At 36.8% G+C, this 14,784-nt stretch overlaps 1 protein-coding gene across 1 annotated transcript in view; it reads right to left on the reverse strand.

Moving 5' to 3' along the window:
• Positions 1–14,784, reverse strand: part of LOC120860476 (ryanodine receptor 2-like) — an 804,098-nt gene that overhangs the window by 206,509 nt on the left and 582,805 nt on the right. The window contains exons 49-54 of the mRNA XM_040236295.1: positions 10,995–11,164; positions 9,549–9,769; positions 8,246–8,336; positions 6,310–6,450; positions 4,675–4,838; positions 2,359–2,437 (exon numbers count right to left, since the gene is read on the reverse strand). Of these exons, the coding sequence (XP_040092229.1) occupies positions 2,359–2,437; positions 4,675–4,838; positions 6,310–6,450; positions 8,246–8,336; positions 9,549–9,769; positions 10,995–11,164 (866 nt within the window). The remainder of the gene's footprint in view (positions 1–2,358; positions 2,438–4,674; positions 4,839–6,309; positions 6,451–8,245; positions 8,337–9,548; positions 9,770–10,994; positions 11,165–14,784) is intronic.

The following is a 14,784-nucleotide window of genomic DNA, read 5'->3' on the forward strand; positions in this document are numbered from 1 at the left end:
ATAGATATTTACAATTATTATGTCTTCCTCTTGGATTGATCCCGTGATCATTATGTAGTGTCCTTCCTTATCTCTTGTAATCTTCTTTATTTTAAGGTCTATTTTGTCTGATATGAGGATTGCTACTCCAGCTTTCTTTTGCTTCCCATTTGCAGGAAATATATTTTTCCATCCTCTCACTTTCAGCCTACATGTGTCCTTAGGTCTGAAGTAGGTTCCTTGTAGACACCATATATTTATATGGGTCTTGATTTTGTATCCATTCAGCCAGTCTGTGTCTTTTGGTTGGAGCATTTAGTCCATTTACATTTAAAGTAATTACTGATATACATGTTCCTATCGCCATTTTCTTAATTGTTTGGGGTTGATTTTATAGATCTTTTTTTTTTCTTCTCTTGTATTCCTTGACTATATAAGTCCCTTTAACATTTGTTGTAAAGCTGGTTTGCTGGTACTGACTTCTCTTAACTTTTGATTGTCTGAAAAGCTTTTTTTCCTGCATCAATTTTGAATGAGATCTTTGCCAGGTACAGTAATCTTGGCTGTAGATTTTTCCCTTTCCATACTTTAAATACTTCCTGCCATTCCCTTCTGGCCTACAGTTTCTGCTGAAAAATCAGTTGTTAAGAGTATGGAGTTTCCCTTGTATGTTACTTGTTGCTTCTCCCTTGCTGCTTTTAATATTCTTTCTTTGCATTTAGTCTTTGTTAGTTTGATTAGATTGTACGTCTCTTGTCATGTTTCTCCTTGTGTTTATCCTGTATGGGACTCTTTGTGCCTCTTGGACTTGATTTGACTATTTCCTTTTCCATGTTGGGGAAGTTTTCAACTATAATCTCTTCAAAAATTTTCTCATACCCTTTCTTTTTCTCTTCTTCTTTTGCGACCCCTACAATTCAAAGGTTGATGTATTTGATATTGTCCCAGAGGTTTCTGAGACTGTCCTCAGTTCTTTTCATTCTTTTTACTTTATTCTGCTATTTGATCTTCCAGCTCACTGATTTGTTCTTCTGCTTCAGATATTCTGCTACTGATTCCTTCCAGAGTATTTTTAATTTCAGTAATTGTGTTGTTTGTCTCTGTATGTTTATTTTTTAATTCTTCTGGGTCTTTGTTAATTGATTTTGCATTTTCTCCATTTTGTTTATGAGGTTTTTTTTTTTTATCATTTTTAGTATCATTATTCTGAATTCTTTTTCAGGTCGTTTGCCTATTTCCTCTTCATTTATTTGGACTTCTGTGTTTCTAGTTTGTTCCTTCATTTGTATAATATTTCTCTGACTTTTCATTAATTTTTTTTAACTTACTGTGTTTGAGGTCTCCTTTTCCCAGGCTTCAAGGTTAAATTGTTTCTTCCTTTTTTTTCTGCCCTGCTAAGGTTGGTCCAAGGGTTTGTGTAAGCCACTTAGGGTGAGATTTGTGCTGATTTTTTGTTTGTTTGTTTTTCCTCTGATGGGCAAGGCTGAGTGAGGGGGTAATCCTGTCTGCTGATAACTGGGTTTATGTTTTGTTTGTTGTTTAGATGAGGGGTCCTACAAAGGGTGCTAATGGTGGTTGGGTGATGCCAGGTTTTGTATTCAAGTGGTTTCCTTTGTGTGAGCTTTCACTATTTGATACTCCCTAGGGCTACTTCCGGAGAAGGCGATGACACCCCACTCCAGTACTCTTGCCTGGAAAATCCCATGGACGAAGGAGCCTGGTGGGCTGCAGTCCATGGGGTCGCTGAGGGTTGGACACAACTGAGTGACTACACTGTCACTTTTCACTTTCATGCACTGCAGAAGGAAATGGCAACCCACTCCAGTGTTCTTGTCTGGAGAATCCCAGGGATGGCGGAGCCTGGTGGGCTGCCATCTGCGGGGTCACACAGAGTCGGACACGACTGAAGCAACTTAGCAGCAGCAGCGCTACTTCTCTGGTAGTCTAGAGTCCTGGAGTCAGTGCTCCCACTCCAAAGGCTCAGGGCTTGATCTCGAGTTTTGCATGGGTCTATATATTCTTTTCCTCTGGTCAAGTACTCCTGTCTGCTCTCAGCTAGTATTCTTTCTGCGCTTCTGTGTTTGAAGGTGTATTCCTGATGTATCCATGGAGAGATGTACTCCACACCCACCTACTCCTTCATCATCTTATTCTAACACTGTGCTGTTTATGAACACAAATATTCTTATTCATAGGTGTATCCTATGTACATCAGTGGCAGGGCTAAATATTATATTAGCAAATCATAAGTAAATGTTCTTTCCTAATCTAATGCTCTCACTTGAAAGTAGAAAATTGGCATAGTCAGAGATATGTGAGCCAGAATCAGTCATTAGGCACGTTCATTAATGATTTAGAATGTGAGGTTCTGACTGTTACCTTATCCATTGACCACTTGTCATGGGCATGTTCTGCGTATTTGTTAATGAAGTATTCCAACTTCTCAGGAATTGTAATACTATGAGAAAAACAAAGAAAAGAGGTTTGATTTTCATAGGATTTTCAGGGAATCATTCATCATTTATCCCACAGCTTATGACTGTTCATATTTCATTCAATGCAAAACTGTCAAAAAATTGGTTTAACAAGGTATTACTTTTCCATATGGTAGAAACAGTATGAGAAAAGTCAAGCGAATAAGGTTCTATCTGCTCATCTTATATTTATTCATACTTTATATCTTAATATAAATTATACACAATAAAAATTTTACATAGTATGAGAAAAATAATTTAAATGCATGCAAGAAAAGGACAATAGATTGCACCAATTTTTTTTTAATTTGAATAAAGATATAGTTAGATAACGAGCTCTCACATTGGTTCTTTGAAGTTATTCTTTTTTGATTTTAATCTCTTTTGCAACAACTACAAATGGGTAAAAAGGCTGCTGAAATCTGATCTGTTACATTTTTTAAATGTACTAAAATTAATTTTAAGTTAATTGAATACAACCAGTGATGTGTTAATGATTTTAAATGATAATGATCTATGTATAAATTCTAAAATATGAACTATCAGTTCAGTTCAGTTCAGTCGCTCAGTCATGTCCAGGGAAAAGCATTTAATCAATTCATGCTTTATGATTTTGATAACATTTCTTCTTGAGTTCTTTCATGTTTAAATAAATATTTAATCTCTCAAACAGACATGAAGTCCATGCAGTTGGTGACCAAGTCTGATGGTAAATGAAAGATGTGGTACTACCACATATATCTATTAATGAAAACCTAAGTATGTATATAATTCCATTCACTGATGAAAATAACTTATTAATGCAGTTAACTTTGAGAATAGAATTATAAGTAAAACCTGATATAATGAGGTTTATGGTTCTTTTCTCATATGTTATTAGTTAGTAATTGAACTTTATGACACACACATATTTAAAAGACAGTATGTAAAAATCACAGAGATGTAGACACTATTGATATCACTATGCAAACCTAATCTGTTACCCCCAAAGGGGTAAACTGAGGTAAATTAATATACATGCTCAGCATTTACTCATTAATTGGATTCAATTAATCAACATCAAAGCCATGACACAGTTCTGATGTTATTTGAAAATTCTGGATTACATTGTATGTTAGCAAACCACAAACTTACCCATGTAGGAATGTGAACATGTGACATTTTGGTTTACTTACTTTAGAAGAGATACAAAGGATCAATCAATCACATAAGCCAAATACTGGGGGGTAGAGTCTTTTCTCACAGGACTGTCATCAAATACCAAACATGCAAATTTAAGGCATTATCAAACTAACGGCATACCACTTGGGTCAAAATTTTGATCTGGTTATGGAAGCTAAACCAGCTGGGGGGACACAAGAGGCCTGAAAGTTGAACACCCAAGCAAATTCAGATGCTGTGGATGATAACTACCAAGTGACTACCTTGCTAATACTGATCTTGCTGAGTGACTACAGAATGGATAAGACAATGTGGCATGAAGAGCAGCCTCTTTGCAAGTGGAAAACCATGATTCTATTTAAAGATGGTAACAAAAACAAAAGTGCTGAGACCTCAAACACCTAACATACTCAAACACCTGATCTGCAGAACAATTTATGCAACCAGGTCCATGGAAGAACTTTCATAATGTTAGGTAACATTGTATCTGTAGTTGAGATTGTCACTCTGCACCCTCACTGCATGCTAAAATTTGCAGAGATATTCTCATTTGATATTCCCTTCACTCTCATGCTGTACTTTATGAGGCTGAACACTGAATGCTAACCCCAGGCCTGGCTGAGATGTAGTGATGATGAAGTGATGCCCCATTACTCATAGAAACAGCCTTGCCTGCATGCTGGAAGCATCCCAGTCAAAGACCCTACACAGAGGTTGACTGCAATTACTGATTTAACATTTAGGGTAGAACTTCAGCTAAAAAGATAACTGATATCCTTTCTTGATTCTCATGATTATAGATATAACCATGTGGTTACATACAGAGAATCCTGGTGATGTTATGAGTATATCTCTTAGGAGGTACATCTTATCTATTTCTGGTATTCATGTAACCATTATTATTACTACTATCATTTCATCAAGTAAAGGGACCCCTATTAAAAGGATACCAATTCAAAGGGGGCATGGATGAGAGAAAGTTCACTTTAGTACCTTATTCAATTTCAGACTTCACACATCATTTACAATAAAAATCTGCTGCAATAGAAAGAGTCCATACTTTGAGGTATCAACAGGTTGTGGATTAAAGTTCCCTTCAGAATCCATTGATGACTGTTTTTCCATCATACTGACATAATTTGACTCCATGTAGTCTGGAGGCAAAGCTCCCGCAACTGCACTCAGGCAAGGCAGTGCCAGTTTGAAAAGTTCTTGTTCATATTTCTGGGAAGAAATGGAGGACCAAAGAAATAAATATCCCATTACAACTTAGCAAAAGTTGTCAACATGAGCACTGCAACTGACACGATGTTGTAGGAGAAAATCTGAATTACCTTCAGCTAACTCAGTTCCCTCAAAGATTCTTTTTCTAGAAAATGGAAAATAAGGCCTTAAATCCCACCAAACATAAGAGAAACTAAAGCTTTTTACTGAAGTTGTATCATAAAAAGAATAAAATATTTGCTTCTCTAAAAGTTTGTTTTCCAATATGTGAAGTGAGGTGAACTTGAATATTCAAAGTGTATAATATGCTTTCACAACATAAAAATGATTTCAGTCGAGGACTACATTAATTATAGTTTATTACAGCTAGTTACAGATTATTGTTGTACCGCACTATAAGGATTATATATAAAAAACACCCAAAGGATAACACCAAGAGAGTAAGAAATTTTAATTTTATACCTTGTATTTCAAGGTATAAAAAAAATTCTGAACAGAGAAAGAACTTTTACAAGAAAAATGCATGACCAAAACTTCCAGGGAAAGTATATTAGTTACACAGTTAAACTGTATTTACAGATTTTTTAAAAATCAAAAATAATAATTATTTTAAAGTTATCTCAAAGTGCTAACTTTTAAAGTTGCAAATTCTTCTAAAAATACGTTCTACATATTGTTTTAAAAGGACTCAGTTTCCCAAACACAATTCAACAAGAAAAAGTATTCAGATATAGCTACCACATGTTATCACAGATAAACTTCCTCTATTATGTAGCAAACTTCTGTTATACTATTCCAGTCATCTGATAATGTCTGTCTGGGAATTCAAACTGATTTTGATTAATGATTTAAACATAAGCAGAGTAAGCATGTTCTGATTTTCACTGAAATACTATGCTTCAGTTTCCTGAAAAGTGTACAAAACCATTCACTGCAAATATGGCAAATATTAGAGGATGTCATGCACATAAAGCAAGAGTGAATGCAGACATTTAAATCACCATAGTATCAGAGTCAATAGAAAAGTCAATAAGGCTACTGGAATATTATAATTTTATGAGCTTTAATATTTAACATTTTTACATTTGACAAGATTTCTTCAGGCTCTATAAGATTGGGGCGGTGACTGATGAGGGAGGGTTTGAGTCCAAATAAGTCCAAAAATACCAGAAACTGGTCAATCCATGTGAATCATTTGCTTACAATGCTTAGCCATTTTCAAGTCAAACAGTGTCGTAATTACAAGAAGCATGTTACCATCATGATTATGAAAAGTCAATATAAATTGCATTCTCAACATTCGTTATAAAGAGAGAAAAACAAAACTATGTCAAGTCTTGATAAGTAAAGGCAGCATCTCACTATTCTTCTAGGAACACTTTCTTACCAAGAACCTATGGTTTTTCAATTATTTTATGATACAAATAAATCCACAAAAGATTAAATTACCTTTTGAGACAGGGTAAATTACCTTTTGAGAAAGGGCATCAAAGATGCCCCAGAACAGCTTTCTTGACAAATGAAGTTCTTCTTCTGAGGCAGCTCCAAAGTTGCCCCACCCTCCAGGCAGGCAGTAATATTTCCAGCATCTTTCATAATGATTTGTCAGCAGCTAGGTAGGAAAACAATTATAAGAGCACTGAACTAAAGATACTTCAATGTTTTGTTTTGTTTTTTTTCTATTTCCTCCCAATGGCATTCTAATGCCATGTGACAAGGCCAAGTGAAAGGAAACTACTCAATTCCATATGAATTCTTTTGGAAAATACTATTACCTTATATAGGATATCTCTTTAAGATTTAACACTGATTACAAGATAAAGACCAAACACCCAATTTCACAAATTATCTCAAAAAGAATTCTTTAGGAGGTTGTTGGGCTATCTGTGTACTGAGATCTACTTTAGTTGCTATCATTTACTTATAATTTTATGACTTGTTATCTCCTGGAATCCATGCATTTAACAAAGTGATTGATATCAGGGTGACCCAGAGGACAGCACCTAAAATGCGCATTCTCAGGGGACAATAACTCTGGATATTTTTGCTTCCTCTCTGCCTATCCTTAATCATTACACTTTATGATTCCATTATTTAGTAACTCTTTGGATAATGTATTCGTGATTAATATACTAGGAAATAGTCACAACTAATTGCCAAATTAATAAAATGATCTTTATAAAGCAACTATACATTTTGGACTCTTACCTATATCTAACAAGGAAAATAAACTGATAAGAGTTACTCTTATTAAAACTAACTGCATATCTTACTGTAGACATATTTTTTCTCGCTTAGTATCCTTCTCAGTTACAAGACACACAAACACACAATTTCGGAATCTCAAATGATGAAATAATGAGATCTAATTTGCTTGGAATAACATAGAACTATCTATAATACAAAAGAGTTTTATCACATAAAGTGATCCTGTATCTTTTTTCAGGTATCTTCTAGCTCATTTGTATCAAGAAAATTCTATGTGACATGCACTATCCCAGGTAAAAATGGGATTTTCAGAAAGGACAGAATTTACTTTACAGAATTCATTAATTTCCCTAGATTTATTAAACCAAAATTAATTTTCATAGAGAAAGATTGTTTTTGTTAAATACCTAGGTGTGTTTAGTGAAATAGCAGCTCAAAAAATAGAGGCTCATTTTTATCTCAAACCTCTTGGTATAGCACTTTTACTGTGTGGCCATGAGAAATAAATATAATGCTTACCAGGCTATAAAAAGTCCATTACAGGACAATGACCTCCATGCACAGACCATGCCACTAGATCATTTATTAGTATACACCTAACATCTTAATCCTCAGCCTGGATTGGGATATTCAACGACAAGAAAATATTCCAAATCAATAAGACAGAATGAGACTTGATCATTTCCTGTACAGAATAACCAAGCTGGGAAGCAAATATGTCAGGGAATTTTCTATACTCTATGGTACCCCATAACTGCATATACATAAGGATTATTTTGAACCTTATGAGATGATATTTGGAAACTGTCATTTGATTACAGACTTAGAAAATGTTGTTTTTAAAGTCTATTCTTAATGTGTTGAGGTTGGTAATACTTTAGGCCAGGCCTATTACCATGTTTCCATGGTATATAAGAATATATTGGCTCATCTTTTTCTTGTGGCCTGTTTTCTTTCCACTGATTTCTATTTCCACTGACATACAGTAAACCAATCTTAGGATTTCTCTGGCCTTTTATTACTTGTTTATTTAGGCTGATGTACACACAAATACAACTTATATGTCCATTTCAATAACTGGAAGAAATTTTCCAGCATCCAATATTAAACATGATGAATTTAAGAAATGTACATATTGTAATAAGAAACAAAGTCAGAGTACCAGTAATCAAATAACTACAAACATTTCCTGTACTTACCTTAAGAGGCATCTTTGCATGTTCATTTAATAATGGGACATCAAATACTAATCTTCTGAGTAAGTGTTGCATCATAGAAGGTCTCAATTGGCTGGTGGAACAAAGCTAATTTTAATAATGAATATCTAATAATGTTTAAACTAAGTAGATAATTCATTAAACCAGATTATACACCCCAAGAACCTATACCTACACTTCTTTTCAGATGATGTTAATTTTAGGTGTTCCTAATTCAAAGATTAACTGAGAGTTATGTAATTTCATAAAAGGTTATATTTCAAACTCATCTCTAGCTCCCTGATCTGAAAATCAACCTTCATTTGCTACAGCAGATGTTCCTCTTCAGCCCCTTCTATTCTCTCTTTTCAATGAGTGGGAAGGGTCTCAGTGAGTAGATCAGAAGCAGAAAGAGGAGGGAGTGGAGGAGCAAGAGGAAGAGAAAAAGACTAAGAAATTTTGCCAGAGGAGGAAGGGAAAGAAAACTAACACCCTGTTACCATTTATTATTCTGATAATCCCGAGTGCTTCACCTCATTTAATATTTTGAAAAAATCAGTGAGACAGGTTTTGATTCCATTTCACAGAATTGTAGGGTTGGGGAACTAAGATTATGAACGAATCTCTAACCTCTCTCAGTCCCATCTGGCTCCTACACCCACACATTCATTCTACTGTGAGTGAAAACCCTTCCTTCACCAATGTTCTGGACAGACTGCAAGCTTTCACCTCCAAGAGCTCCTGTCTATTAGAAAGAAACCATTAACCTAGTTAGGGGTCTAAGAAATTGTCACTTGCACTTGCCAGAACTTCAAAAGAAGATACATGTTTCTGGTTTTCCTAGTAAGACCCTTGATTTTCATCACTGTCAAACATAGGTCATACTTTCCTATTATTACTATATCACTAGATTTTTTTTTTTTACCTTTAATAAGTCTCTTTTTTCTCTTTTCTCTTCTAGAAGAGGAGTTAAAACCATTACACACAGTTGAAAGGTTAATCCTACACTAACACAGAAAGGGATTCCCCACACAACAACCTCACCTGCCAACATCCAGAACAGCATCATCAGTCCAACACCATATTCAATGGCTAGATACCTACAGAGTCTTGGAGGAACACGCCTGAATTTGATCAGGAGCAAGAGTGCTCTGGTAAGACGCATAACTCGGTACACGACAATGACTAACATGAATTAATTTTTTGGTCCAGAAATTGTTGCTAACATTCATACCAATTTGTCAAGGACCACAGAGTAAATTCTCTCATTTAAAGAAACATGAAATCGATTTCACAGCCCACTTACCCACAAATAGAGAGTAAACACACTTCTATGGAATCCCGTTGAGCTTTGGTAAGTGAGCAGCCCTTAGAAAGCCTGTACACCGTGTGAAGTAATGAGTCAATGAGAGAAGCATGGTGCTCGGTGCCAGCAAAAAGAGGAGCACACCTTGTTAACAAGGGTAACACGGCTGTGCACAGGTAGCGATTGAGGGCCAGGGCCATGTCCGTAGCACTCAAGGCCGCCTGGAAGGGAATTGGAGAGGAGACTGTCATTTGCGTTGGTCAGGAGACAACTTTCACAGGGATCATACATGTTGACATGTTATTTCACTCTCCAGAAATTGCCAAAAGTATGTAATATGGAAATGGATTCCTCCGTTACAGCTTTAACTGCGGTTCATATGCTTTTCATTTACCACTAAAAACAACAGATTTTCGACTGCTCATCAATAGATAAAAATGAATGAAATAATAATCTATCCCTTCAAAAAGCCACAGAAGTTCATGTTCTATAATAAAATATCAACGGTAGGATGGGAAAAGGGAAAGATGAAGATGCTAATGATATCAAAGAGTGGGAGAGTCTCCCTTTACTAGGAGAGGCAAAAGGAAGGAGTTTATTCTCACAGTCAATTTCAAACACTTTATACTCATGTCGTATATATACTCATCGTATTTATACACATGTCGGTCAGCATCAACAATCAAAGGTTGACTGTCTTACCATGTTATCATCTATAATACTTGGGTTCAGAAACTCACATGAACACAACCAAAAAAATAAAAAAGAATTCAGTTTCATTTTTCTGATTCTCCTCTCACGGTTTTCATGTGGGAGCTATTGCCAACTCAGGATCTGATTTCCTCTGACATCAACAAGAAATATAATTGAGAATAAAACAAGGTATTATAACAACTACTAGACTAACGTTTAGCATTCCAGCTTATTTCAAAAATGTTTCAGATAGTAGAACATTTACACTGATGGTGGCAGGTTCCTGACATGGGCTACTGATCTCACAAAACAGATTTTAATCTATATGTACATTAAGAAATGAATACACCAGGGTGATACTGTAGTTGGAAAGACTTAACAATGCTCACTAGACCTTTCTAATGCTTTAATTGCTTTTATTGAGATGCACAATTATTTATGTCAACTTAGAAGTTGAACAGGAACCACTGTGACCTCCCTAATTAGGGTTATATAAACTTCTGACTGTCTTCCATTGCAGTGATCAGAATTCTTACTGTACTCTTCAGGTTGTCCATTTTCTCCACTATTCAGTAAATTCCTTGAGGATATAGTCTATCTTATTTTCTATTTACTCTCTGCTACCCTAAAAAATTGGCACTCCATAAACATGTGGGGGCAATGAATGAATGAATGGCTATATCTGTGAAAGAATATCAGACGGCAGCGACTGAAGAGGTAAAAGTTGCAGAAGTCGTTTGTTCAAATCATTACCGTGTCTAAGGAAGCAGCAGCCCGGAGATCTGGCAGAAAGCCAACCTCGAGAAGATGGAGGAGGAAATCTTGAACCTCAATTCCATAGACCCTGTCAAGGAACAAAACCATGGCTGCCTTGTGATCTGGACAAAACCCCGCAGACATGTCAGGCTCCACCACACTCCCATCTAAAAGAGAGAAGGTGATACGCTGCTGTTAATGGCCATGCCATCCATGAAAATTGATTACAAATGGCTACTTTCCAGCCTGCTCATGTTGTAAATAAAGTTATCAGTTGAATGGTTTTCTGTCCTAATTTATTCAAGCAAGGGCAGGAGATATGGCAGTGCACTGTAAATCCAAGGTCATTTAAATGCTATTTTAGCATCCATTTGTTAATTGTGTATGTGATTAGGACAGAGTATTATGCCAGATTCTGAGAAGGAAACAAAATGGCATCCATAATCCAAATTATAAAACTAGGGGGAAACATCCTAAAAGCTAATATGTAAAGCAAGGTTTGCAGTCTTTTCAAAGCAAGAGCCTCTTTAAAACATTAGTAAGACTCAGGTACTCTGTGTGATAATCATGGTACATTTACATCATTTACATATATATGGCTGAAAGAAGTATAAAATAATGAACAAAACTCTATGAACCAGTTTGACTTTCAAATGAAATATGTTTCATTAACCATAATAGCATTTAATAACATGTAAAACATATTTGAGACCCATATTATTTTCTCTATCAACAGTCAACACTTGATGCCTATATAGTGGAGTGAATTCCTTAGTATAACTCCATAGATTCATAGCTGGGATCACTGAAATGAAGAATTAGGGAATTATGTGCCAATTTAAAATACTGGAGAACAAACATTTTCTGTTTGATGATGGGATAATTATGTCAAATTGCTGCTGAAATACACTGCAAGAGTACACAAATTATATCACAGAATTTTTAACACTGATGCAAATGTTGAAAAAAAGCAGGCCCCTGAGAAAGATGATACATGACCATACCAACCTGAAATAATGAAGTCACAACATTTGTTTTCATTCATACTCAATGACTGAATCTGATCATAAAAATGAACAAAAGGTGTTTTAAAGAAACTTGAATTGAAGGCTAATATCAAATTATTTCCAGCCCTTACAACAGTATCTTCCTTCCTATAATTGTTAATACAGTAATAACAACTCTTGACATCTGTGCTGTTGTCAGTTACTCTGTTAGAATGTTCCAGACACAATCTCATAAAATATTCACAAGAGCAGTATGAAGGGGGTATTATTACTTTCCTTTCAGTTCAGTTCAGTTGCTCAGTCATGTCCAACTCTTTGCAACCCCATGAATCGCAGCACGCCAGGCCTCCCTGTCCATCACCACCTCCCGGAGTTCACTCAGACTCAAGTCTATCGAGTCAGGGATGCCATCCAGCCGTCTCATCCTCTGTCATCCCCTTCTCCTCCTGCCCCCAATCCCTCCCAGCATCAGAGTCTTTTCCAATGAGTCAACTCTTCGCATGAGGTGGTCAAAGTACTGGAGTTTCAGCTTTAGCATCATTCCTTCCAAAGAAATCCCAGGGCTGATCTCCTTCAGAATGGACTGGTTGGATCTCCTTGCAGTCCAAGGGACTCTCAAGAGTCTTCTCCAACACCACAGTTCAAAAGCATCAATTCTTCGGTGCTAAGCCTTCTTCAGAGTCCAATTCTCACATCCATACATGACCACAGAAAAAACCATAGCCTTGACTAGATGGACCTTAGTTGGCACAGTAATGTCTCTGCTTTTGAATATGCTATCTAGATTGGTCATAACTTTTCTTCCAAGGAGTAAGCGTCTTTTAATTTCATGGCTGCAGTCACCATCTGCAGTGATTCTGGAGCCCCCAAAAATAAAGTCTGACACTGTTTCCACTGTTTCCCCATCTATTTCCCATGAACTGATGGGACCAGATGCCATGATCTTCGTTTTCTGAATGTTGAGCTTTAAGCCAACTTTTTCACTCTCCACTTTCAATTTCATTAAGAGGCTTTTTAGTTCCTTTTCACTTTCTGCCATATGGGTGGTGTCATCTGCATATCTGCGGTTATTGATATTTCTCCCAGCAATCTTGATTCCAGCTTGTGCTTCTTCCAGCACAGCGTTTCTCATGATGTACTCTGCATATAAGTTAAATAAGGAGGGTGACAATATACAGCCTTGTCGTACTCCTTTCCTATTTGGAACCAGTCTGTTGTTCCATGTCCAGTTCTAACTGTTGCTTCCTGACCTGCATATAGGTTTTTCAAGAGGCAGGTCAGGTTGTCTGGTATTCCCATCTCTCAGAATTTTCCACAGTTTATTGTGATCCATACAGTCAAAGGCTTTGGCATAGTCAAAGAAATAGATGTTTTTCTAGAACTCTCTTGCTTTTTTGATGATCCAGCAGATGTTGGCAATTTGATCTCTGGTTCCTCTGCCGTTTCTAAAACCAGTTTGAACATCTGGAAGTTCACGGTTCACATATTGCTAAAACCTGGCTTGGAGAATTTTGAGCATTACTTTACTAGCATGTGAGATAAGTGCAATTGTGCGGTAGTTTGAGCATTCTTTGGCATTGCCTTTGTTTGGGATTGGAATGAAAACTGATCTTTTCCAGTCCTGTGGCCACTGCTGAGTTTTCCAAATTTACTGGCATATTGAGTGCAGCACTTTCACAGCATCATCTTTTAGGATTTGAAATAGCTCAACTGGAATTCCATCACCTCCACTAGCTTTGTTCGTAGTGATGCTTTCTAAGGCCCACTTGACTTTGCATTCCAGGATGTCTGGCTCTAGGTGAGATTATCTGGGTTGTGAAGATCTTTTTTCTACAGTTCTTCTGTGTATTCTTGCCACCTCTTCTTAATATCTTCTGCTTCTATTAGGTCCATACTATTTCTGTCCTTTATTGAGCCCATCTTTGCATGAAATGTTCCCTCGGTATCTCTAGTTTTCTTGAAGAGATCTCTAGTCTTTCCCCTTCTATTGTTTTCCTCTATTTCTTTGCATTGATCACTGAGGAAGGCTTTCCTATCTCTTCTCGTTATTCTTTGGAACTCTGCATTCAGATGCTTGTATCTTTCCTTTTCTCTTTTGCTTTTCGCTTCTCTTCTTTTCACAGCTATTTGTAAGGCCTCCCCAGACAGCCATTTTGCTTTTTTGCATTTCTTTCCATGGGGATGGTCTTGATCCCTGTCTCCTGTACAATGTCATGAACCTCAGTCCATAGTTCATCTAATCCAATTTTCAGTCTAAATTCATCAGTTCTGTTCAGTCACTTAGTTGTATCCAACTCTTTGTGACCCCATGGACTGCAGAGCACACCAGGCCTCCCTGTCCATCACCAACTCCCAGAGTTTACTCAAACTCATGACTATTGAGTCGGTGATGCCATCCAACCATCTCGTCCTCTGTCATCCCCTTCTCCTGCCTTCAATCTTTCCCAGCATCAGGGTCTTTTCCAATGAGTCTGTTCCTCCCAACAGGTGGCCAAAGTATTGGAGTTTCATCTTCAACATCAGTCCTTCCAGTAAGTATCCAGGACTGATTTCCTTTAGGATGGGCTGGTTGGCTATAAAAGCAATATATAAATGGGACTTCTCTGGTGGTCTTGTGGTTATGAATCTGCCTTGCAACACAGTGGACGTGGGTTCAATTCCTGGTCCAGGAACTAGGATCCCACATGCAGTGGAGCAACTAAGCCTCCACATCACAACTACTGAGCCCATGTGCCACAACTAGACAGTCCCTGCACCGCAATGAAAGATCCCACATGATG

This window comes from Oryx dammah, unplaced genomic scaffold (assembly GCF_014754425.2).
Source record: "Oryx dammah isolate SB20612 unplaced genomic scaffold, SCBI_Odam_1.1 HiC_scaffold_11077, whole genome shotgun sequence".
In the NCBI taxonomy this organism is placed as follows: Eukaryota; Metazoa; Chordata; class Mammalia; order Artiodactyla; family Bovidae; genus Oryx; species Oryx dammah.